At 37.9% G+C, this 24,888-nt stretch overlaps 4 protein-coding genes across 6 annotated transcripts in view; 1 reads left to right on the top strand and 3 right to left on the bottom strand.

Annotated features, from left to right (window-relative positions):
* The window catches only part of NF1 (neurofibromin 1), a 99,945-nt gene that overhangs the window by 44,426 nt on the left and 30,631 nt on the right, over window positions 1–24,888 (top strand). For both annotated transcript variants that reach the window (XM_066979781.1, XM_066979779.1), the window contains 3 exons: window positions 390–536; window positions 860–970; window positions 24,401–24,833. In XM_066979781.1, coding sequence (XP_066835882.1) covers window positions 390–536; window positions 860–970; window positions 24,401–24,833 — 691 coding nt within the window. The remainder of the gene's footprint in view (window positions 1–389; window positions 537–859; window positions 971–24,400; window positions 24,834–24,888) is intronic.
* Window positions 9,132–12,807, bottom strand: OMG (oligodendrocyte myelin glycoprotein). The gene is made up of 2 exons (XM_013193448.3): window positions 12,669–12,807; window positions 9,132–11,930 (listed from the first exon to the last, which is right to left on the bottom strand). The coding sequence occupies exon 2, from the start codon at window positions 11,922–11,924 to the stop codon at window positions 10,605–10,607; it is 1,320 nt and encodes a 439-aa protein (XP_013048902.1). The 5' UTR covers window positions 11,925–11,930; window positions 12,669–12,807; the 3' UTR covers window positions 9,132–10,604.
* On the bottom strand, window positions 14,972–17,130 carry EVI2B (ecotropic viral integration site 2B). Its single transcript, XM_048074273.2, has 2 exons — window positions 16,980–17,130; window positions 14,972–15,806 (listed from the first exon to the last, which is right to left on the bottom strand). Exon 2 carries the CDS (start codon window positions 15,788–15,790, stop codon window positions 14,972–14,974), a length of 819 nt encoding a protein of 272 aa, XP_047930230.2. The 5' UTR covers window positions 15,791–15,806; window positions 16,980–17,130.
* Window positions 17,218–23,234, bottom strand: EVI2A (ecotropic viral integration site 2A). Of its 2 annotated transcripts, XM_066979787.1 has the most exons (3): window positions 23,045–23,234; window positions 21,618–21,796; window positions 17,218–20,810 (listed from the first exon to the last, which is right to left on the bottom strand). In XM_066979787.1, the coding sequence occupies exon 3, from the start codon at window positions 20,792–20,794 to the stop codon at window positions 20,033–20,035; it is 762 nt and encodes a 253-aa protein (XP_066835888.1). In that variant the 5' UTR covers window positions 20,795–20,810; window positions 21,618–21,796; window positions 23,045–23,234; the 3' UTR covers window positions 17,218–20,032. The 2 variants fall into 2 exon arrangements, with proteins under 2 accessions (XP_066835888.1, XP_066835886.1); XM_066979785.1 differs by lacking the exon at window positions 21,618–21,796 and having other exon boundaries at window positions 17,219–20,810.

Raw genomic sequence — 24,888 nt, 5'->3', positions numbered from 1 at the left:
GAATATTTTGAATTATATTCAAATGCTTTTGCTGTTACTACTGAGAAGAATCTGGTGGCTGAAAAAATCTTACCTCTGGATACTTCTTTGTCTTACCGACAACTCATTACTGGGTGCACGTCTAAGATCTTTCTTGCCTGCTTTGCTGCCAGCCTTCTGTACAAGTGTATATTTGTCTGTCAATCTTTGTAAAAATTGATATGCATAATACACATTTTTCTAATTTCTTCAATGAACACATTTTTTAATTTTAAAAAGGAAATGTAACCTCTTCAAGGTAAGGAAGGGTACTAGGCAAAAAATAATAATAATAAAACAAAAAAAAAAATCAAAACAGGAATTGCTGAATAAATAAAGACTTCTCTGTTAAGTAATAATGCTGTTTCTAGGGACCACAAGGCTGTTGGAAGACGACCTTTTGACAAAATGGCTACTCTTCTTGCCTACCTGGGTCCACCTGAGCACAAACCTGTGGCAGATACGCATTGGTCCAGTTTAAATCTCACTAGTTCCAAATTTGAAGAATTTATGACAAGGTAATGAGATTATTGTGGAGGGGAAGCTCATTGTGGGTTTTCTTACTTCAGCAAGGAAGTAGTTACTAAGACTCGAGCTTTCATTTTGAAGGAGGGTTTAAAAGGGTGGCTCTGTGTACACCTGTTAGGTTTGTGAATAGAAGATTTTAATTTCAATAATTAAATTGAGAATTAAATCAGAATGCAGTAGCTTTTGTGATTTAACAGAGGTTCAAGACTTTATGAACTTAATGTTTCTGTTTAAAGATGCAAATAAACAGTGTTTGGGTTTTTTGTTTTATTAAGGCAGTTGTGAAAAGCTGATGTCATGTACTGCTTTTTAGGCATCAGGTACATGAAAAAGAAGAGTTCAAAGCACTGAAAACATTAAATATTTTCTACCAAGCTGGGACATCAAAAGCTGGCAATCCTGTTTTCTACTACATTGCTCGGCGGTAAGGAATCTTTCACCTCCCCTGTCTAAAATAAACCTGTAAAAGCTAAAGTATGAAGTGTATATATGAAAGAGATGCAAACAAGACTCTGAAAGTAACTTATTTGCTGAATATTGGTGACAGTAATTTTGAATTGTGATCAGAACTAAATCAGAACTAGTTCTTCCACCTAGGAATATGTGAGTACCTGCAGAAATATACCTGCGATTTTAAATTTTATTTATTTTTTCACTGTTTCAAGTAAACTACATCTACACCACGTTACTATTAATCCTTTATCAGAGGTTTTAGCATCTTCATATTATGAAGTATAAAATTAATAACAAGCTAAGATAAGCAATAAAACTCCTGAAAAAAGTCCCCATATCCCATTTTAAAGAGTAATACAATTATTTAGAAGTTTTATATATAGTAATCACCATAGTGTTGCTTCAGTTTGACCAATATGTTCTAAGTGAAAAATAATTCCATGTTTTTAGAAATGATTGAGATCTATGGAAATATCACTGGAGTGATAGGAAAAGCAGATGTTTAAGTGTGAACTTTTCAAAAGACTCTATTTTTCCAATACGGTAAAACTTTGAAAGTTCTAAGTCTTCCCTACTCTGGAAGGTAGTCATTCCTAAGAACAAGTGAAGTATGCTGCAGTACTGAATAATTTGGGAAGAGTATCCCAAGATTAGTATTAGTCAGTTTACAAATAAGTCACAATTCTCTGTTTAAAAGAAAAAAGTATATATATTTAATCTGTGTGGAATTCAAATAAAACAAGGCAATGAAGGTGCAACTACAGTAAGAATATAACTGAAACTTATATTTTAAATTTAGTTATTAAGTAACAGCCTTTTAAAATCTGTGGAGTGAGGACGGGAAGTTCAACATCCCTAGGTATGGTACTCACTATTACAAGTCATTCACAGACTTCATAAGAAAAGGAGAGTCCTTGTGCTCACAAGTAACTGATGGGTGCAATCAAATCAGGATTGAAAGCCGAGACTGTAGCTGTTACACCTTTTCTCTGAGCTGTGGTTGGTGGTGCCCTTGCCTTTGGTACTGGTGCCACTGTTGAGGTGCAGGCTGGCATCAGGGGCCGCTGGTTTTGGCACCGGCGGGATGGCGCTGCCACGGTCTGCGGAGTTCTCCCTGGTGCCAAGTTGGGTGCTGAGTCCTCGTGTCATTGTGGCGCTGGCTGATGCTAGCAGGTCTTGTTTGGATGTTGGCCTTCATGGTCAGATTGTTGCCATCGCTTCGTGTGCCAGCGGGGCTCTTGGTTTTGCTTCTGCTGCCGTTGCCAATGTGTTTTTTGCTGATGGTTAGCTGAGTCAGTGCTGGTGGAGCTGCCTGAGGCAGTGGTGCTGGTGTAGAGCTTGTGGGGGTGCTTTGGCTCTCTGGGTGCTTCTGTTGCTGATGGGGTGCTGGTATGGGCCGCCAGTGGTGGCTGCTGCACCAGTGGGGTGCTTGCTTGCAGGACCATTGCTGATGGTGTGCTCATTGCTGGCATGGTTAGGCATGGTTGTGTCCCTGGGGGTCATGAGCTGCTTCTTGGGGTAGGGCTGGGAGCACAGCTTTCAGTGGTGATGCTGGTGCTGCTGTCCTTGTGTGCTCCGTGCTGGGGGTAGCTCTGCTGCTGGCAGTGGCAGTTTCATTGACGGCGCCGCTTCCAATAAAAAGTGTTGCCGTAAGCTGAGGAAACGTCCTCAGTGGCAAACTTTCTGCAGACCCTTTGAGCTCATGTAAGAACAGGGGTACAAGCAGAGGAAAGCATTTCTTAAGCAGCGTATTCTGTTTGTATTGAACAACTTATGTAAATAGTCAATACATACTTGCAAATAAGGTATTCTTCAAATTTACTTATCTCTAGTGAAAATCATACCCAACATGAATTTAAGTTTTTTTCCAATTAACTAAAATTTTAAATCCCTACTTTTACTCACTCCTAGAATTTTCCATCACATTCAGTATTACTTTTTATTCTGTGTTGTAGATTGACCTACAAACTTACTTTTCTAGAAAGTCTGTGCTCCGTTACACCATGTGACTTTTGTTGTTTCCCTTGGAAATTTTCAAATTTTCAAGTAGGGAACAATTTTAATAATTGGAAAATTTTATTGTTTTGCTACTTGATATAACAAACATACCTTATTCCAAATTCAGGTTGAAGGCCAAAATAAACAGCAAGCTTTGAAGAACCTTTCTGAATATAACCTCTAACTTTATAGTTGTATTCTGCTACTTAAATATGGATTCCTAGACAGAATGCAATTAGAGATCCAACAAATTAGTGTATCTGTTCACATTTTCATTGATCATATTTTTTATGTTTTCAGAACAACAAAAAAACCCTTCTGTTCAATATCAAATGTGGAAGGTAAAATAAACCTCAAAACTGTTTCCTTCTGAAATTTTGTGCTGCCATGCCAAAGGGGTTTTTTACACTTAAAAAAAAAAAAAAAAAAAGCCTTGCTGTCAAGCTGATAATGTAAGGAGGAAATATTTACATTCTATATTTGTTGCTGTAAAGGTTCTCAAACGTTTGTTTTGCTGCTAACTTTTTAGAGAGGTTTTGTGTAAGACGGTGCAAAGGTAGAATTAAAAATAAAGTGTAACATTGCTTGTCCATTTGGCAATGACATTGTTAGGAGTGAGAGAAAAGAGGCCAAGCTTTCTGTCAGTTAATGAGTTCTTAACAAATCTGTAAGCTTATGCTAACCAAAGCAATACTAAACACACATAAACTCTTATTGTAATAAGTTTTGTTTTCTTACCCATTTCTATCTGAAATTTTCCCAACAATTTTTAGCACTGAATTAGAAACTATAGGAGAAAATGCTTATGTGAGTAAACCTTTAGCTTTCTATTCCTTTTACTTGGGAAATAACTTGGAAAATTGCTTTCCTTTTACTTGTCCCCTTTTATGCACTTTCAATACCCTTGACTCTTCGGAGTGGAAGAAAGCAAGATGAGTAGTGCCACTTATCTTGTGTCACAATTCTCTGTCTTTAAAAGCCTTACCATAATCCGCTGTCCTCTTTAAGGTTTTTGAATCACCTCTGGACCTATTGTGTTGGCTGAAGTGGGCTTTTACAAAATTTTTTATGAAACTAGTTTACAGTATAAATGGCCATAAGAGTTTCTAACAGTAATTAGCTTATATTAAATCAGATTATCTTGAATACCTGTCACGTTTTACAGCAGTGGATAAGAAGAGCGATAGTTTATGGAAACCTTCCTTTTGCAACATCAGCGATAGTTGTTGAACCAAAAATGAAGCAATTTTGTGCTCAGACAAATACACATCTGCATATCTAACATTAGTTTTCAGAAAATATTGAACAGCATGTGTCTTGTAGAATGACTTTATGGGGATGTCTGAATGCTCCGTGTAATTTGGTACTAGAAGCAGATTTATTGAACCATCAGTTTGAGCACTGCTTTTATGCTAGGCAGTAGAAAAAACATTACTGATGGCCTAAAGGTTCAGCTGGGATACAGAGTTGAAAGTGAAGTGAGTGTATGTAGTGCCAAAATTGAAACTAATTCACCTATCTTGAAGTATTCCATTTGTTTCTAAATTCATTTTTTTCCCTAAAGATTCCTGAAGCTATGCAAACAAAGTTTAAAAGAAAAAAAAGTGAAGTTTAAGGACCCATTTTTAAATGTTCCATTGTGTAAGTGACTCATATCCTTGGATTATGAGTTTTGCTGAAGTTGATTTCTGCATAGGCTTATGAAAGGATATGATTCTTGTGGACAGCATGTATCAGCTTAAGTAACTGTGTTTTGAAAAGCATGCTGGTTGTTTTAGACAACATAACTAACTTTATACAGTTGAATGTCAGTAGAATTTTAAAGAGTGTGTAATGTATTATGTTCAGACCCCTTCTAAACTAGTTGTGCTGCTGTGAATAGTAAAAACAAATTGGGAAAACACAGGAATAAAAATGGATGTTTGGAAACTCAGATTTTCTCCCAGTTGTTGTGTTTGTTCACTGTTGTAGTTGAATAAGCTTGAAAAATTGTCATCCTTCTACCGCAAGTTAGCAGGATCAGCTAGAGTCACTTCATCTCTCCACTCCCACCTGCATTTCTGGTCCATTCCTCAATTCTGTCAAAGTAATTTTGGAAACTGTTTCTCTGACACTCCTGCAAATATGTATCACAAGAAAAAATATCTCCTTTTTAGGATAGATAAATACAGCCAATGCAGTCATACAGGTACACCCATCTTTTCCTGCTTGGACATGAGCCTGCAGCTAATAAGACAGAAAATATTACACTTTTTTTTTTGGGGGGGTGGGGGGGGTGGGGGGGAAGGGTTAAAGTCCCTGGTGTTTGTGCTAGAATACACTCTTTAAATTCTCTTTAAAATTTGTTTGCTTGCCACCTTTTTCTCCTCCAGTTTTTCCATTGAATACTGTCTTATTTCATGTCAAGTAAAATAAAATGCCTGCATTGTTATCCTGTCCTGTTCAGGCAAAAAATTAGGTATACATATGCCAAGAGTAGTGACAATCCATCTTCACAAAGTTTACTCTGTCTGGCATTGATCCAGGGCATCCTTATCTATTCTGGGAAGACCTGACATACAGTGTTTTCTTCATTTGGAGAGCAAGGAATGGTTATTTCACCTGTAAAGAAAGAATTTCTGGAAATAAGTTGGTACAAAAGCATGCAACACATGCTTGCTAGGTGTAGAGCCCCTACTACCTTTTCTTTAAAAGCAGAAAAATGAAATTATCCACAGCTGGCTAACTTAACAGGAGTGTTCAGTCTCTAAGGAAGCTTACAGGCATGGTGGTTATGACTTAACAATGAGTTCATATGGAAGTGATTTTTGTAAAATATGTTGGTGTTTCAGTGCTAGAAACTACTTCGATATTTGGAGCAGAAGCCTAGAAACTGTTTATATAAATCTGTCATAAACAAAAATTACCTAGAGGCTATTTTGTGCTTCTTTCAGCATTTGGGACCTTGGCGTCTTACTGTTAGCTGGTCCAAGGGGCAGTGATTTTAAGCATGTCATTGGGATGTTAGTGAGTAAAAGGAAAGTAGGTACTGGTGCATGCTTTTAAAGGCATTTGGGAGAGATTATCTCCGTATAAAAATCCTGTCCCTTCAGCACTGCAAGATTCACATCTCAAATTCTGTGTAACAGAGTACGTGAAAAGAAGACAGAAGAGAGCTTAAGTCTTAAACAGTTGTTCAAAATTCTTGTTTGCTGAGGTTTGAGATAGAGTATATATTAACCTATGTGTAAGATGCCTACAAATATTTCTTGGGTCTACATACAGCCATAGAAATACACAATTCTTGCAGAATCAAACACTAATATCTTCAGAAAGGCTGGGGAATTGATTAACCACTCCTTCGACGTTGCTTGTACATGTCCAAGTATCCAAGAATTAAGCTAGCGGGGTGCTTACAAAAATATATAATGTGACATTGAAATGGGCTACAGTATCATTTCCTTCACTTCAAGTACATGTACTGCTTGCCACTTGTGAGTGAAGCGTCCGTGTGTGAAAACTAAAAGAACTAACCTCCATTAGGAAGATGTGTGAAGATGAGCAGGAGTAAGCATTAACCTTTTTGTGGGAAGCATTTCAGTTTAAGGTCGGGGGTTTTATTCGGGGGTCTCTCTGGCAGGCTTAGGAAGGTGTTAGCACTGCCCAAGTGGAGGACGTCGACCTGGCTGTCACAGGCTGGCGCTCTGCACCCCTGCTGCGCTGCTGGGACTGCGGGTACCCCCCCACGGTGGGCGTGCAGGCTGTGGCCCCGACATGCACGTCCCGAGCAGCGACGTGTGCCAGGGCACCGCGGCAGCAGTGAGCAGAGAGCAGTGCCCTGTGTTGGTGCGGTGAGTGCCTCCCCGGGGCTACCCGGCCTAGGCTTACCCGGTGCTTCTTTGGAATGGCGAAAGTGGCTACGTGGTGCTTACTTGGGGTATTTGTCTTAGGGTTCTGAGCCAGATGTCGTGTTTTGAGGTGTGAAACGGGGAACAACTGTTTAGATTTGAGCTGGCAGTACATTTGAGGGCTTGCAGCAAGCAGGTTTTTTTTATTTTATTTTTTTTTAGTTTGAGATCTTGTTGCTAAGGCATTGTTGAGTCATTTTACTGATATATCTGGATCAGATTGTATCCTTCTTGTGCTGTGAAATTTAATCTTGTCTGTCATTTTTCTCCACATTTGTTTCCCGGGTAACAACCAGACTTCCAAAGGCAGTGATCTTCTGTCTCCAATCCTTACTCTGTTACTAAAGTGATCAATAAATCAATAGATTACTGCCATTAAGTTTTAGAGCTGATATCCCAAACTAATTAATAGGAAATGTGGAAATACAGACCACTGAGATGTTTCACTCCACAGCTATCCCTGCAGCAATTTTAATGTTTTAAGAGCCAACATCTCTACAAGAAGGCATGCTAGACTTCTTCTGGGTAATCAATTAGTAGACAGAAGACAGCACCATTTTCAAAAAGGCTGTTGAACATCATGTTGAATTGTTGGATAGTTATTTTCCAACAAAGAATTTTCTGAGGATAGATTATTGTTTGTATTATCAGAGACCGAATGACCAGCATGTTTAAAAGGAAACTGGTTCTGTAGCGTTCACATCCTTGCCTCTTGCTTTTATTTCAATTTGGCTGCGCTGTTGCCAAGCAACAAGTGCCCGACTCCCCCGGTCGCCTGCCTACTCCAGCTCTGTTATCAACTCATTTGTATGCCAGAAAAATACAAGGAGCCTAAATTTCGGTCTGCTTTGTTGAAGGCAATCTGACTAAGAAGCCCTCCTTTGCACCTACCAAGGGCAAGTTGTGGGTAAAGAGAGAGCCCTAGAGTTTGGAAGGAGGTGCCATCTCCCTTCCATACACATCTGTGATTTGTTTGCTTCCCAATCAGTACGTGTATTTAGAAAACCACAGAACCCCATGTGCACATCCAGGCTTTTATCAGCATGCTTAAAACTTTGAAGTAGACTTGCCATTTGCCCTGAATTACTTGTGGAAAACAGGATTTTTTCATAGCTTCACTGCTCACTGGGTAGTCTCATTGTAGGTGGAACATGCTCAGAGCTTTTAAAAGTTGAGTCCACATAGACGTTTTGCATCCAGTAAGATTTGGCATCCTGTATTGAATGGCTCAGCAAAAACATGTAAAATTTCATGTAATTCCCTCAGCATAACTCACTCAAGACGTTGTAGTTATAGTACCTCATTTTGTGATCTCTGTCCTACCTTGCAAGCTAAGCTGCTTTAAACTGTGTGGGATGAAACCATATGGGTGAGATAATTCTAGGAAATTCCTAATTCTGAACTTAATAAGTAGGCTGATACTGATTTAGTGTCAGCCAGTACTTAGCAAATACATTACCTGGCCAAAAAGGGTGGCAGGCAGTGGCATTTTTTCGGATACTGATCCTACTTACTGGAATTTCAGTTTGTGTCAGATTATTTAACCTGGGGAAAATACATGGAACTTGTGCAAGTGGGAAACTTTCAGCCTGCTGGTAGTCGCTCAGGTTAATGAGGCACTTCTGCTGGCTACTGAAGGCACTGTGCACATATTGCTTATAGTCCAGGTTGTTTTAACTGTGACTTGGGTAACTAGTTCTTGTGTACCTCAAGTGCCTATGAAATGTCAGTGGTGTGTCAGTGGTGGGTTTTTTCTTTAAAAGCTTTCTGTTCTATTAAACACGAAGATACTTTTTTTTTTTTTTGAGTTGGAGAAAGTACCTTTTTATAGCAGATAGACATGTCTTAGGGGGTTGCAACTTTTAAAGAGTAAGAATGGCAAGGGTAGGCAATGTTACCATTATCACATCAGCTTATTAATAAACAATATTAGGAAAACTTGAATATCAGAATAATACAATTGGCTTATACCATAATTTTCCCCCATAAGACGTAGAGATTGAGCCAAATGCCTGCTTGAAGTAGGTTTGTATAATAAAATAGTGTCTATTCAGCAATTATTACCTATCCACCAAGAGTATATGATAGCAATGCATATGTGAAAAGAAGCACTGTGACTAATTCAGTTCAATACAAACATAACTTTATTTTTACTTAAATGCCAATGAAATAACTGTACAAATTCATCGTGTAACATTTACTGTTAGAAATTAAAACACATTTCTGATTATAGAAATATTGTTCACAATTGGAAAGTTATGATTTCTCTGATACCAGGTTGTAAATGGTCTACAGCCCGCACTGACACCTAGGAGAAATAGGTAGAGGGCTCCAGTCCTGGTATTGAGGTTTTCTGGATTTTGCAGCACCTTCATGCTACAATAACTGGAAATTAAATGGCTTGAAATGCATGGAAAACATTGTATAAAGATATGCAGTATTAGGTGAATAATAATTTTTCAATGAACTTGTTCTTCAGGTTTCATTTCATGCTGTTTGCAAAACTTCATCAGTAGTATATCAAGTACCTTTGCCACATAATTTTCTTAAGGTGGTGAAAACCATACGTGCATCTATTTCTACTCATTGATGGTGCAGATGTCAAGGAGAATAGCGTTCGTGCTCATCATTGTAAGGCAAGGATTTGGGCATGTTCAATGCCATGGATTTAGTTAATTTTTTTAAGTCAAAGCATTCAAGGATTGTTTAAATGACAGCTGTTAAACTAATTGCTTAGTTGATGTATGTTACATAACTTGCACTAGAAATTGGCTGATTTTTTTTTCAGTGTTTAAAAAGTAGTTCGAAACACTCTGGCTGAATTGCAGCATTCTTTTAAGCGTAGCATAGTGACAGATATTTCAGATTTTTGATTGCAACTTAGTGGTCAATTTGGTTAATTTGTGTAGGTAAGTTCCTTGTTGGAGAGTGTCATGGCATTGAACATCTTGTGTTTTCCTCTACTTCTATCTTTTTTTTAAAGTATGGAGAGCGAGAAATAACTTGCCTGCAGTCTCTAAGTCAAGACAGAGCAAAAAGAGGTATCAGCCCCTACCATTTTTCCCATGCTGAAGTTGGACCACGTTGGCTTCTCAGTTTACCCTCTCTTAGATAGACATCATTGCATTGTCATATTTAATTCCTAAATTCAAAACTGTTGTTCTTCGTATTTAAAATATCCTAATACATATGAAGCAAACATAGATATACATGCTAGCAATTTTTCTCAGGAATAACTTCTGATTAGTGCAACAGCTAGGTTTAGTTTCTTTATTTTTCCCTTCCTTATGCATGTCATCATAACAAAGAATCTGTGCTGCTATATTACAAGGATTGCTCATCGGCAAGTCAAGCAAGACAATGCAGATATGATACAAGACTTCTATTTTTTCCAGTTGTTTATGACAAAATCATACATAAAATCAGTACTTAAAATTCTGATGTTTTATTCTGTGCAAGTAAAATTAAAAATTTAAATACAAAATAAGCACATTTTTAAAAACAAAATCATAGGTTAGTTTTACTCAATTAAGACATTAAAATAAGTAGCAGCTTAGTATCCAGACATTAGTGTGCACTTCTTTTAAGAACTGTTATCTTCTTTAGATCAGTCAGAACTTCAATTTTTTTGTATTTTGAGTAATTATTTGACCTGGATGTCTTACCTCCAGCTATGTGTCACAGGAATAAGCTCAATACTTCTCACAAGAATACAAGCCCCTAGCCAATAAACATTGCCACTGCATTAAGCATTACAGCATAAAACAAATACACCTCACAGATACTTGCTTTGGAGGGCACATCAGTGTTTAAAATACTTGTGGTGGATTCCTCTCTCCTTAAGGTAGCAGTTGTGCTTTGAGGCATTTTTGAGTAGTTTGTTGGCATTCCGCTGGTGATACTTAGAGTCATGGGAGTAGTGGATGATCCCGTTGGATGGGTCAGGCTTGAGTTCACGTCAGTTGAATCTTTAATGTAGATTGTGTGTGTGGCTGCCGCTTCGTAAGAGCTAACCTTCCTACTTGTCAGGTCTTCTGGATAGAGGAGCAGCGGCCGGTCTGTGCTCGTAAACAGTACAGTTTGGCCTAAGGTAGCCAAGGTAGTAACTTCCTTAGCTTTAAATTGTTTATGCATTTTTGTCATTTGGGATGGTTCAGTTGCCACTGGAGAAGCAGCTTTGTCTGCTGCCTTTATTCCTTTAATCATGCGGTTAGTGGCTGGAACTGTGGGAGCAGCTGCAGCTGGCGTGGCGTTCACCCAAAGCACAGATTCGTTAGCACAGGGAGCCCCTATGACGCTGGCGGTGGTTCCCTGCACCCATTTAAGTAAATATGGGATGTTTTGTTTATCGCTGCAGGACCAGGGGTTGTTATATAGTGTTACTACTTGTAGCTGAAAGAGCTGGTCAAAAGCTTTGTCAGGAATGTATGTGAACTTGTTGTTGTGTAGGTAGAGGCTTGTAAGGTGCTGTAATCTCACCAGTGTTCCTGGAAGTATCTGGGACAAGAAATTACTGGATAGATCCACTGTCTCTATGTTGTAGGGCATATTGGTTGGAACTGTCCAAAGTTTGTTGCTACTGAGGTTGAGAAACTTGAGACTGCTCAGTGTGTTGTTGATGAGAACAGCTCTTTCCACCATGTTCCTAGAAACATCAAGCACTTTAAGATTCCACTGGTAAGCTGTGTCAAGTTTCTGAAGAACTTTAATGTTGTTATTTATGGCATATAATTCCCACAAGGACTTGGGCAGATGAGCAGGAATATTCTTGAGCCAATTATTTGAAATATCAAGGGTCCTCAAGTTGGTGAATCTTGTCAGCTGATGATCAAGATCTACGAACTGGTTAAAGGACAGATTTAAATATGTAATGTTGTCTTGAAGTCCATGTGGCAGTACAGTTAAGTTTCTGCCTGAACAGTCCACATTCCTGTTGTTTCCTGAGCATGTACAGTTAGAAGGACAGATAACCAAAACAGTGGGTATGAATAACAGAAGGACCAGCAGACAGGTAGATGCTTTCAATATCTGGTGTTCCATTGCTCCCTAAAAATAAATATACCAAAATGACACCCTTTAAATCTATGTAATATATTTTATTTATTTGTAAGGGCTGTCTTTGCAATGATTAGTTGCAGCAGAGATTAAGTAAAAATATCAATAAACCCCTTTGTGGCACGGTCCTTTTTATAATTGTTCAAGAGAGACTTTACAAAGCATCCCTTCATAGACTGTCATGTTGTCTGGCAGAATGAGACTTGTTTTTTCATCTCCCTTTCCCCATCAAGCTCAAATGAGGGCTTTCTTCCGAAAATGCAAGTCTCTTCCAAATGTTATACAATGTCTGCTTCTTGTTTTTAGTGATTTCAAGCCTATATTATGTTTGGAATAATGTGTTCTTTTATACAAGATGAAAAAATGGCTGTCAACTGGATCTGCTTCACAAATCTCTGCAGTAATGTAGCAGTCCCCCCCATACATGCATGCTATTTGCTTAAGTAGAATTGGTTAAAATACATCTTAAATTGTTAGGAATTTAGTTTGAAAAACAAATTCTGTATTCATGGTAACATGCATATTGCTATTTTTCTATATTATCACGTCAGTTACATTCTCAAAGCTGCTAACACATGTTTGAAGCTGATTTAATGTTAGTAAGAAATCTCTGACACTGCAGCAAATTTCTGGTGCAAGCATCTGTCATCAACTAATAATTTTGTTCTTATTTCTATCTCTAAATTTGTAGTAGGTTTTTGTGATTAAAAACAAAAAATGCAAACTTACCGTAATCTCTTCTGCAATATCAGCACATCATTTCTGTGAAAGATTTAAGCTTAGAGGTCGTCTTGTTCTGGAGAGTAGCTACAGTTGCTGTCTGTGGATTGTGCTTGCCTCTTCAGCTGCATCGTATTGCTGCTAGCTGGGGCTCTGCAACCACCTGATCTGTACTACACTGGAGGACTGCAGAGCTGTCATTGGTGCTGACTCAAATTTATTGCAAAGCGTGCATATTCAATAAAATAGTTGGCTTTTGTAATTTGACTTAGTTAACTTCTCCCTAACTATATTTTTTTAGCCATGTTAATGCATCATAATATAGTATGTAAGATTAGCTAAGTAAACAGTACTGAGTGGAATTGTGGTGGGCTATTTTAGCTTAACCTTTGAGTCCATTTAAATGTTCCCATTTAAAAAGTCATGCAAGCTGTTTTCTTTTTTACCTTCATTTAATCTCTGCTTCTGTAGCAAAGGTTAATGTTAATTTAGGCTTCCTATCTTGAGCTTTCTTAAGCAACACTGCTAGGATATCTTTTCATAGTTTTAAAATGCTCAGTTTTCTGCTGCTCAGGTCAGGTTGTCCCTGTATTGTCAGGTATAATATAGCCCAGATTGTAGGATTTAACTGCTTTCTGTAGGACGTCTTTATCTGCATTTCTCCAAACAATATCGTAAGAGTATATATATTGTTTATAATGCTGTTAATTTTAACATCATTTAGCGCAACAAGCCTTACAGAAGTCTCTGAGCAACTGGAAAGCTGTTCTTCAGGCACACAGATGTATACATCTTATATAAACAATAAGGAAAATAATTGTAAATATCTTTTCCTGTGCCCATTGTACCCACATCAGCATAGAATTGCATATGCACATCTTAAGACTTATTTTTTAGTGGTAATTTAAATAATTTGAAATTTGTTGTTATATGTGCAAACAAGTGGTCTGCACAATGCATACAAATATATTCCCTCTTCCAACAAACTCAAGACTGCAAGCTCTTTGCCTCTTTGCAGAGATGTCGTGGAAACCTAGCTTCAGCATCTGGCAGCTTCTTTCTATAAATTTAAGCATTCGAAACCAGGAAAATATATCTGTTTTTTAATTTACCTTTGAGACCATCTTTCAACTTCCCATCAAATAGCATATTAAAATGCATGGTTCTAGACAGGGCAGCAAGCTTCTCTTGTAGTCAGGACCCAGAAAGGAACCTCTAAAACGCTTAAGCATCTGGAGTTAAAAGGCATCTGGCATCTAGACAACCATAAATCAATTTTTGAAGTTTATATAAATAAGATTAAATCTTTTCTGAAAAGACTGCTTTAAAGGAGATGAGTAAACATGCACAACTCATTCTGATAGTTATTTGCATTGGGTGTTCTGTGATCTGTTTCTATTTATCCGCAAAAATCAAAAGTGCCTAGGTAAAAGAAGGCTTCTTCATGCTTGTTCTTCATGTGCTTGGAACTATTTCAGCTTTTTTGTGACCACCATATTAATTCTTTACTTTCATTATTATTCTCTGTGTTACCAAAAAATAATATGTAGTGACTAGAGATTTTATATCACTAAATATTTTGGCAATATTTGATCTGGAGGAAATCTCCTTCCTATTAATGAAGAGCAACTGATGGCTGTTATGAGGATTTATTTTAAATGCCTGTCAACCGCTGTTACCAAGTAGTCTCCAGTCATATGCAGAAAATAGACCTTTTTATGAAAGATAGCCGATATGTGTGCATGTCAAAGCATTCGGATTTTGTTCTGAATTGGAAGCTTTGTATCTAAGCAAATTCTCTGTTGTGCTTTAAGCAACCAAAACATCTTTGAATTAGAAAGCTTTATTAAAATTAGCTCGAATTCATTGCATTCACTTGTACAGCCTAATAGGACAAACAGTTGTTAGAAGCTCTGAGTACCTCTAAAGCTTATACTGTTTCTTGAAAGCTCCGTGTCCATCTGTATGCTATGTAGACGTATGTGCTGACACACAAAGGTATGCATGCTGTTTTCTGTAGTCTCCAAAATCTGGAGTTGCTACTTGTCTGTGCAGTGGGCTCCATCTGTATTGTATTTTGGCATGATTTGTTTTGGGCAGAACTAGGTTGTTCCCTTCTGTGAAAGCTGAAGTCAGTAAGTGCTGGGGAACCATTGCTCATGCTGTGGTTTGGCTGTTCCTGCTTGTGGCAACTTCTCCATTGTTCAGTTATTTGAAGAATGCTTCGTTTAAGAAAAATGAGAAGCATGTTGGAAAGTGATTTTGGCCATCTCTGGAGGGTGTTCTAGCTGTGGCAGTGATTCACAAATCTCTTAAATGATTAGCTCAGGAGGGGGGGGAAATTGTTCCTTTATTTCTGAGTGAAGTTCTCCTTGTTTGCTGGGATCCGAACCGTGATCCTCAGTTGGTTCCCTGAGCCAGTCAGGTGGAGGTGGCAGGTCAGAGGACCCAGAAGAGGGGTGAGGACACGAGCCAGCTGTGCAGCTTGCTGCGTCTGAGACGGGCGGTGCAGCGGCGCTGGAAACGGAGATCCTGGCTGCAGAGCAGTCTTCTGCTGGTGGAGGCGGTTGGCTGCTTTCATGACCGGTGGTGCAGTTGGATGGTTTCTCTGACATGATAAGGTCATGCTGGAAGTGTGTATCTTCTCTAAATTTCCAAGGCAACACAGATAAAACCGATGAACGCTTGGTAGCCTGGCCAGCGTCCATAAAGATATCTGGTGTATCTCCATCTGCAAACGGAGAACGACCAGCCCAGTTTGAATTGACTAGAAGGGGCCTTTTGCAGCACTTCCACAGAATAATCGCAATAATAGCAATTATCATACTAACCAAAATTAGGCCAATTATGATTGCTGCTAGGCTTTCATTGCTAGGCTCTTTGCATATTCCAGTCGGGCGAGGTGTTGTCATCACAGCAGTCAGTGCTCTGCCAAACGTGTGCAGACTGGGTCCGGTTGTTTGCAATCGATACATAGTAAAACTGTTTTTTGTTGGACTCCTGGTACTGGTATATACATTTCTTTCACTCATGGAAACATCTGAGGGTGTTTCGGTAGAAAGCGATTTCCAGATTTCTCCAGAGATAAGAACCAGTATTATTTGGCTGCGCACCATTTCCCTGCAGTCCATTGAAATGCGTCCTCTCCTACATCAGAAATAAAGTAGAACATGCTAAATTGAACTTTTGAAGTACCACTTCACAGGCACCAGACAATGTTATGTTATACGTAGTATAAAAATAATATTAGACTCACTGTTTGAACTTTCATGCCTGTTGCCATTTGTATAACCAGCAGGTTTTTCACTGATTTTACAAGCAGCAGACAGATTTTCAGTATTACTGATCGTTGAAGGTAAGCGACTTTGAAGAGAATGTCGTAATTATTATTTTTTCACATTATCAGAAAAAGGCATTGGGAAAGAAGTCTGAAGTATGGTTCAAAATAACTTTAATCATTCACCTAAATGGTTATGGATGCAAAACAAAATATGAAACACTCGCAGAAGTATTGACAAACAGTATTGTCACAAAAGCAAAGAAAATTGTCTTGTTTTATACCTTAAAGATTGAAAGAGACAAGCCAAGCCTGAGTTAAAAGCTGTTAACAGTTCTGTTACTTTTATTTCCTGTTCTTGCCTCACTTCTGCAGTTAGAATGTAATATTTTTTTTAAAGTTTCCAAATACTGCTACTGTAATGGAACATCACTCAAACGTGCTCAGACTGTTTTAGTATAAATTCCTGCATGTGGAACATTTTTGTAATGACGGGGGGTGTGTTAATGTTAAGTGTTTGGGATGAAACACTTTTTTCCCTGTACTGTTTAGAGTTCAGGTCTCTGAATGTCTCTGTATGAGACAAATCATGTAAAATACAGCCACTATATAGTGATTTTTTTAATCTGAAATTACTTCCGTGCATTTCGATCTAACTTATTATTATTATACTAGTCACGTGAAATGGTCTCCAGAAAATCAGTACGCATTACTACTGCACCTGAAATTTAATTTTACGCGTTTAATGCTTCTAGAGAACCGTATAATCTAAACTGTATAAAATTCATAACAGATAAAAATGATGCTATTTCATTTTCTTTTGCTCCCCTCTTTTCAAAATACAGTCAAATAATACATACAGAGTTCATGATAATTCATAGTAACAACATTTCAGGACTGAGATAATGCTTGTAGGATAGAGACATTCTACAAGAGCTTTGACTGTCAGAAACTTACGAAGTGCTTACAAAGCACTGCACGCAGTTTCTTTAAAAACAAATAATGCAAATATTAAGCAGTGACAACTTGAAGTTGATTCTTACCTTGACGTTTATGGTTTATCAAGCAAGCATCTTATTTTTTGTTTGAAGCCTTACAAAGACGGACTGTGTGCTGAAAGCCGAGCAGTTTTAAAATGGCTTTTCTCACATTGAAGCAAGTTTCTGCAGCTGAAGAGGAAGTTTACCAACACTTGCTGCAGGAAGTGCCAAGAGTAGGGAGATTACTAAGAAGCTTAGCTCAAGGTTTGCATGATTTAAGAGCAAACTTTTCAGCTCTGATGATTTGATAAAACTTAAATATTTACGTGCTTGTGGCTTTTATTGAGTCTGTGTCTATTGTGAAGAAATTAATAAATGCTTGGTTTCCTGTCTTTGAAAATAGTTATAAAATTTTTGATTGACATAGAAGTAGGTTTGGATTTTATTTTTACAGATATAATTTTGGTGGTGGTTTTGATGAACTGTCATGATTATTAATGGAAAAGCAACCTTAAGTTCATTGCGGTGAGTCATAGAGAGCCATCTGATCACAAGATACTGGCTTGCTTACACATCTTCATGTGCGTAGTTGTTTTAAAAGGCGGATAACTATAGATTTTACCCTTCCCCCTGCCTCCTCTTCCCCACATTATTATTCTGTCTGGACAACTTTGGTACTTGCTGTTGTCATTAAAGGCGGACGGTGCTCTCTGAGCAGTTGTTTTCCCACTGTCTCTTTGTCCGCATCCCTTAGTGCAACCCAGGCTACTTCGTATTTTTTGTCTCCTTAAGCATTTTTGCCTAGAAAGGCTGCGTGGCAAAAGAAACCTGCACAAATGTCCTCACAGCATTTTGCAAGTGTATTCTTGTGCCTACAACAGTAGCTAGTGCCATGTCCTCATTCTGCAGCTTCTTCATTTCCTGTATGTGCTGTGCTCCTCTTCTGGTTGCACTGGCTCTTTTTTATTCTCTCCCTACTCCTGCAGCACAGACAAATCCTGATCCCATACTGACATCATAACTCACAGTTTCTTGAGTCCTTCATCTCATCTACATTCCCTTCACTCATCACAGTCTCCACCTTCAGTCTTCAGCCACAGATCACACCCTCATTACTATTTCTTTTCCTTCTTTCCACTGATAGGATCGTGATTCTTTCCTTTTTTTCCTTTTTTTTTTTATTTTATTTTATTTTATGACAATGTTGTTTCACCCTTTTTATCTGCTTTCTGCTAGCAACTGACTGTGTTCCTGATCCAGGCTGGCTAATTCTCCTACAGATTCGTTCTCCTTTTTTTAGTTCTGTTATCTTCTTAGCTGTGACAAGTTTTACACCAGGTTAGATTCCCACATCTGCTATCCCAGATTCATTTTTAGTACTTGCAGTGCCTCTGCTGTTGCCTCATGTGCTTATGGTCATTTTGGGGAGGAAAAAGGCAACTGTAATGCAGCATCTCCCTACCCTGCCCTTTAACTCTCTTTCTGTCACAAATGTGAGATGTTGTTGATTAGTCTCCTCTAAATACTAAGCTGTCATCACCAATCTGTCACAATTTGTCCTTAATTCTTTTCTTGTGCTCTCCCCTCATGTTTTAGAAATGTGAGACACGATATCCTATCCCCCCATCCTACCTGCGTGCTGTGTTGCACCTTCTCCCTTTGAGATCTAAGGTCTGAATACATGCCTTACAGTAGATGCATTTGAATTCTCCCTGTAGTTTTATTTTCCATCTTCATTGAAGTCTATTTTCTAATGACTCCTACTTCTGAGCTAAGCTTTCAAACTTTTTCCAGCTTTATCTTCCTTACCAACTACCTTTGACACAGGCAATTTATTTTTTATTTTTTATTTTTTTGAGATCTTGTTCTCTCCTGACTTCCATAATACTGTTGTCTTTCTTCTCTGTTGCTTCTTTACTTGCCCTTCCAGGTAGGTTTATAGGTGATGGAGTGGAATTTAAGTAATTGGTGTTCAGTCTTGATCCTTTCAAACTCATACAACCATCTCCTGTGTCAAGGATACTGCAGATGCGCAGGAAGTTTAGAGCTTTGTTGTTACTCAGTTCTAACACCTATACCCATGGTGCAATAAATCTTTAACCCAGGAGGTAGCCTGTGAAAAGAAGCTTCTCATGTTTCCTTAAAATAACAAAGCTCCTCTATACTGAGGCTAGATGCAGGCATCTGCCAATATATACGGGAAAATCAGGTCTCTGGGAATAACATAACTAAAAGTATTGGTTGCTCCTGAAGAAATTTTTGACATGTTCTAATTGGTTGCACTAGGACAAAATGTAGTATTTTTCCATATGGATGTTTTCACAAGGTAAGAAATCACGCCTAGGTATCAGAGAAGACTGTTACTGACATTCAGCAGATGTGATAGGGATATGATATTCCAAAATGTCTAGTGTAATATTTCTTACAATATTTTGACTTAGAGAAATAACATATACTTTATTTAAAAAATGATGATGATAGTTTATTGAGGATAACAAAATGGAAGTCTTTTTATATTGTAATATACAGTACAAACTTCATATATTTATGCACAAATTCAAAACAATAAATATGATTGCTATCAATCTAGTTCAAAAACAGTTGAGCTGATTTAAACAGTTTTTGATAGAGAAAGTGGAAGGGGCATTTTGAGAGACTAGTTCCTGTTTCAGTAATTGTGTCATAGTTGTGACTGAACTACGGTTTTCTTAAATAGCAACCTGGATATGCCTGTGTGGCACTTCAGAGTGTGCTGTGTTTATTAGACTAACCATCCTTTCCTTTTTTCCCCTCAATGGTCTTTGAGAATGGACAAACTTCTGTCCTTCTGTTTTATCCTGTTTGGCTACTTCAGCTGTGATTTCTGGTCAAAAGGAGTTAAACCAACCTTGGCGCTATTTATAAAGAAGCTTTGTAATGCAGTCCTACTCCTAGATCTACACATTTTTACAGCATTCCCACTACCATAAAATGAAAAACCCTAAGGTGTGAGTTTAGCTTTCCTGTGTTACAATTTCAGTTGTTATTTGAAAGCTAAGTTTTTGTTTCATATTAATCATTTTTATCATATTAATTAATAAAAAATGTAAAAGCTGAGGCTTTTTTAGCTGACTGATCTAAATCTCAACCACAAAATTGGTTAAAATGCTTTTGTGTGACTTCAGTTCTTCATTTTCTTGTTTATCTGTTTCTCTAGTGATTCTCTCAGTAGTTTGATCTTGGGTTTTCCTTTGGATTGCGGCATCTCTCCCTGCTAGTAACTCTTGCATTATCAAGTCAGTTCCAGCTGCCTCCTTAGGCATCTTCTGCCACGTTCCTGCTGCAGTTGGCCATAAGCTGTTGGTAGCCAGAATATCGCCATTGCTTCTGGGCCTCCGTTTTCCTTGTTGAGCTTTTTTGAGATAAGACATTTTGTTTGCTATTACAACCGTTGACAGAAACAAGAAGGTGCAGATGAGCACAAGCACTGCTATTATAATGAAGCAAATCAGTATAAGAGACTTATTGTCTTCACACATTTCATTTGTCCGTGTAGTCTTGGGTTTGCTGGTATTCTTAGGTCCTCCAGCGGCAGAAACAGCACTTCTGGGAGATGAAGACACTGAAGAGTTTTGCCCCATTGTTGAAGAGAGAGACTGAGAAGTGGCTGTCTGCATTTCAGTAGTCATTGTTTTCCTGTTGAAATTGATGGTTGGAGGAGAATTTGTATTGCCTTCTATTAGGTTCTGGCTGCCACTTAGGTTTTGGCTGATGGGATTCCAGGTTTCATTTATAACTCTGGGGTACTCAGTATGGTTTGCATTTACTTGCAAACACAAAGCAAAAATTATCACAACAGGGAACGCAAAATGTGGTTTACTGTGTATCTTTGTCTTCATCTTCCTCTTTAGTCACCTACAAAAGAATAAAATACAGTATTAGTTTAGCAGTGCTGGTTCTGAGAGGTTTGAATCGGACTTCTCAGGGAATAGTAGCCAGCAGCCTTTTTGATCAAAAATGTGTTTTAACTTGACCTCATGTTCACTGCATGTAGGAGGAAGCGTTCAACTGCTGGGAATTCTCACTGAATAGGTGGTCTTGAACTTCAGCTCTTAAACTGTTAAATTCTGACAGTTGGAGGTTTATATATATAATGTATGTGAAGATTAAAAAAAGAACATGGAGCAAAGTAGTGAAAGGAAAGTGTTTTCTACTAAGTACTCAGTGAAGTGTGAATGTAGACACTGTAGTAGTTCCTCCTCTCTAAAGCTGACCACATTAGATCTGTAAGTTCATCACTTCTCCTTTTAAATGATGAAGGGAGGCACCATGTAAAATTTACAAAATACCACTTTTTTCTTTCCTTTGTTCCCCTGAATTTGGGAAATGTAACCATGCTCATACGGATGGTCAAATGAAAAGCTTTAATTGAAAATGTTCTTGTAAACGACAGCAGTAACTTATTTTAATTGTTTGTATTCCTTATCTCAGCTGTCTGGCGCATTTTGTAAATACCTAGGAAAATCTTAATTATCTAATTCTTCTGATTTATTATGCAAAAGGCTGTCTATCACAAGTGTACTTCTAACATCTTATTCCTCACAAACATACTTCAGATTGTGACATTTTCTTGAAAACTTCTGAGATTATGCAAATTATATTACCATTAGTATGTTCTGTTTTACATTTGTGTAGTACTCAGATTTGTATTATAATCTTCACCTGTTGAATCTGTCTGGAGAACAGGAAACTGATCTTTAGATGAATCAGATACTAAGATGATAAAATAACGGTGACAGATGAGACAAATTAGTGAACTGCTTCAGTGCTGATGCTTCTTGAATTTTGCGCGAGACACCTTCAGAGCGTAAGGCTTATTCTGTCCAGTGTGTCTCTTTCACCTGCGTTAACAGAACCAAGTGTTTCTTCTGAGTGTTACATATTCCATCTTGTTCAAATATAACTACTCTAAAGAATGACTGAAAGTAGTAGTGCTATTTTTAGAAATACATTTCTTCTTATAGTACTTTAAAGACAACAAAGCACATCTGTATGCTTCTAAGTTTAGGTAATTTTGAAATATGCCAGACAGTGTTTACTTTGCCATAGGGAGAAGTTATCATATCTACCAAAGGACTTAATGTATTCACACCCAAAAATCAGAGAGGTGAACTTGATTATCTTTTTAATATCCAAATGGCAGTCCTTTGTATTGCTGATGTCCCCCAGGAAAGTGAAAGAAGTGATAGACGTGATCTGTAGCCAGAGAACAAACAATGGATGTCTCCTCACATGGCAAATGAGCAGCAAATTATATATGTATCTTTCTTTGCAGTTCAACTAAATCATAAAACCAGACTCTGTTCTGAGATGAATCCTCATTGTTAAATTTGAACTAGAAACCATTTTAGTAATCAGCTACAGCTCAGGTAAAAGATTTTGTTACCTATATGGTAACAGTTGCCTGGAGAATGCCTCGTCGCATACTTTAAAAAGGAATAAAAGCAGCAACTGCAAACCTTTTGTTTGGTTGGTTTTTTTTAGAAACAAACATTTCACAAGAAGTTTCTGCATGCTGTGCGGAACTGAGGTGCAGCTGCCGGTACAAATGTAGCTCAGTGCTTACTGCCTGAGGGTTACAGAGCTCTGCCTGCACCCTCCGAGAGCATGAGAAGTCCAGTGTTACTTATGATCTGGACCAGAGGTGCTTTTCTTGAAAATAAACAGGCTGGTGTTGTCAAGAGTTTCTCTTAAAATCATAAGAACAAAGGAACTGATCATTAAATAGTTTTGGGGTTTTTCTTAGCTCAACCCTTTCTAGGTATTGGTAGGGTCTTCTGTCAGTATGCAGTAAGAGCTGCAATGCTTAGGAACCACGCAGCAACGTGGTGGCTGTCGCTGTTCATTCCTTGGAGTCTGATTGTGAACAGCCTTTAATGTTACTAAAAATGCAGTTGTTTTATCAGCTTCCTTAAAGCAGTCAAAGATGATACTTTTATTTATTGTTACTGTTTGAGTTACATGTGGTAAACTAAACTAAAATAAAATCTTTTACATAAAAAAAATAGAAACTTTTATGTAAGATTTTCTACAAAATCTAAGAAACCTTGAAGCAGAACTTTTAAAATAGAAGGAAAATGTGCACTTACCTTGCCAAGACGTAGTCAAAAAAAGGTGGTGCTTTAGATATTTAATCCTCTAACAGTAAAATTTCTTTGTGCATATATTTGCTCTTAGGATGCAAACGACCGTCAGGATCAAGCAAGTAGACTTAGACAAGGCTGGATTTTTTTAAGCAAATCTGAACTGAAATTATATGTCGTTTACTCTAAGTAGGGAACTAAAACCACAGTGATGACACACTTCCTTTTTGTAACAACTATACCATGACATGTTAGAGGCAGAGAAACACCAGCTTGCCCAAATTAGCTTTCCGAACAACAGGAAGTAACACAAGGAAAAAGTCTTAGGCAGACAAATATTCAACATTCATGAAGTTTATCTTCTTTGTTATCTTGTGTTCAGGTGGCTTACCTCAAATGTTACCGAGAGCTGTGTCTCACTGTGATCAAAACTACGTATGTCTTTACAGTATTAATTAGCTCTTTCTATAGGCTGTTGTCTTGCTTTGAAAGAGTTGAGTTAATAACAGTTGGAAACAGCTCTAGGTATTTAAAAGTTCAAAAACTACTGGTAAGTTTGATTTAGAATTAATTATTTCTAGTAGAATTCCATCTTCTATGCTAACTCTGGGAACTGGACAGAACATCTGCCTAAACCAAGTCTCATAGAGTTCAGCAATTCATTAAACGAGAACAAAAGGTGGTTAATATTTTTATATAGTACCTGAATACTATATAGACCAATCCTCTGTGCTACTCAGAGGACCCATCATTCTTAGAAATGCTCCACCAAGCATTAGAGTGCATTATGTGCTGCAGTAGATTGCAAATAAAATGAGCTGAGACCCTTTGAAAAAATGGTATATGGATGTTTAATTAGTCTTAATCAAGGCTATTGAAATAAATCTTTTCCACACATAAAATTAGACGTAATTTGAATCTGTATAAATGTAAAAAAGAGTTTGCGGGTCTGCTATTTTACTTCTATTTTTAAAGAAACCCTCAGCTCTTACAGTTTTGAGCTGATCGATGAGCTCTTCCTCTCCAGCATGGGTTTTATTTTTCCTCTTGTTGGAGATGCTGAATGAACCTCTGTCTGTCTAGAGACTGCTGGCTGTGGTAGATTGTGTGGCACTTCAAAATGAAGTTGAGTTACCTCCAACTGGAGCTTCACCATTGGGCTCTAAACTTGGTTGGCGCATGAGCCATGGCAGAATTTAGGCTATGGATGTCAATCCTGTATTAGTGCTCGAGATTGACATTTTTAGGACTATGTGAAAGATCGGTTTGTTTTAGCGTTGTAGTCTGTGTGATACACTACTAAAATGTTTTGATGTGGATTTAAAAGGCAAACCAAACAGTGTCTGTCTTGTTTTCTTACAGGTTCAAGACTGGTCAGATCAATGGAGATTTACTGATATACCACGTCCTGCTAACTCTGAAGCCATACTATGCAAAGCCATATGAAATTGTAGTGGACCTCACGCATGCTGGCCCCAGTAATCGTTTTAAAACAGACTTTCTTTCTAAATGGTTTGTAGTTTTTCCAGGCTTTGCTTATGAAAACGTCTCAGCAGTTTTTATTTATAACTGTAATTCTTGGGTCAGAGAATACACCAAATACCATGAAAGACTCTTGACAGGTTTGAAAGGAAGCAAAAGGCTTATTTTCATAGACTCTCCGGGGAAGCTGGCAGAGCACATTGAACATGACCAGCAGAAACTCCCAGCAGCTACCTTGGCTTTGGAAGAGGACTTGAAAGTATTTCACAATGCTCTCAAACTGGCTCATAAAGACACCAAAGTTTCTATTAAGGTAAGTCTTCTTCATGCTGTTCCTAGTGAACTGTTATATTTCAATAAGAATTTGA

Source organism: Anser cygnoides, chromosome 18, assembly GCF_040182565.1.
Source record: "Anser cygnoides isolate HZ-2024a breed goose chromosome 18, Taihu_goose_T2T_genome, whole genome shotgun sequence".
Classification (NCBI taxonomy): domain Eukaryota; kingdom Metazoa; phylum Chordata; class Aves; order Anseriformes; family Anatidae; genus Anser; species Anser cygnoides.
Note: the sequence above shows the minus strand (reverse complement) of the source record. Positions and strands in the feature narration are given on the sequence as shown.

Excerpts from the sequence above, each read along its gene's own strand:
- EVI2A (XM_066979787.1), bottom strand. The coding sequence starts at position 20,794 with ATGAAGACAAAGATACACAGTAAACCACATTTTGCGTTCCCTGTTGTG.
- OMG (XM_013193448.3), bottom strand. The coding sequence starts at position 11,924 with ATGGAACACCAGATATTGAAAGCATCTACCTGTCTGCTGGTCCTTCTG.
- EVI2B (XM_048074273.2), bottom strand. The coding sequence starts at position 15,790 with ATGGACTGCAGGGAAATGGTGCGCAGCCAAATAATACTGGTTCTTATC.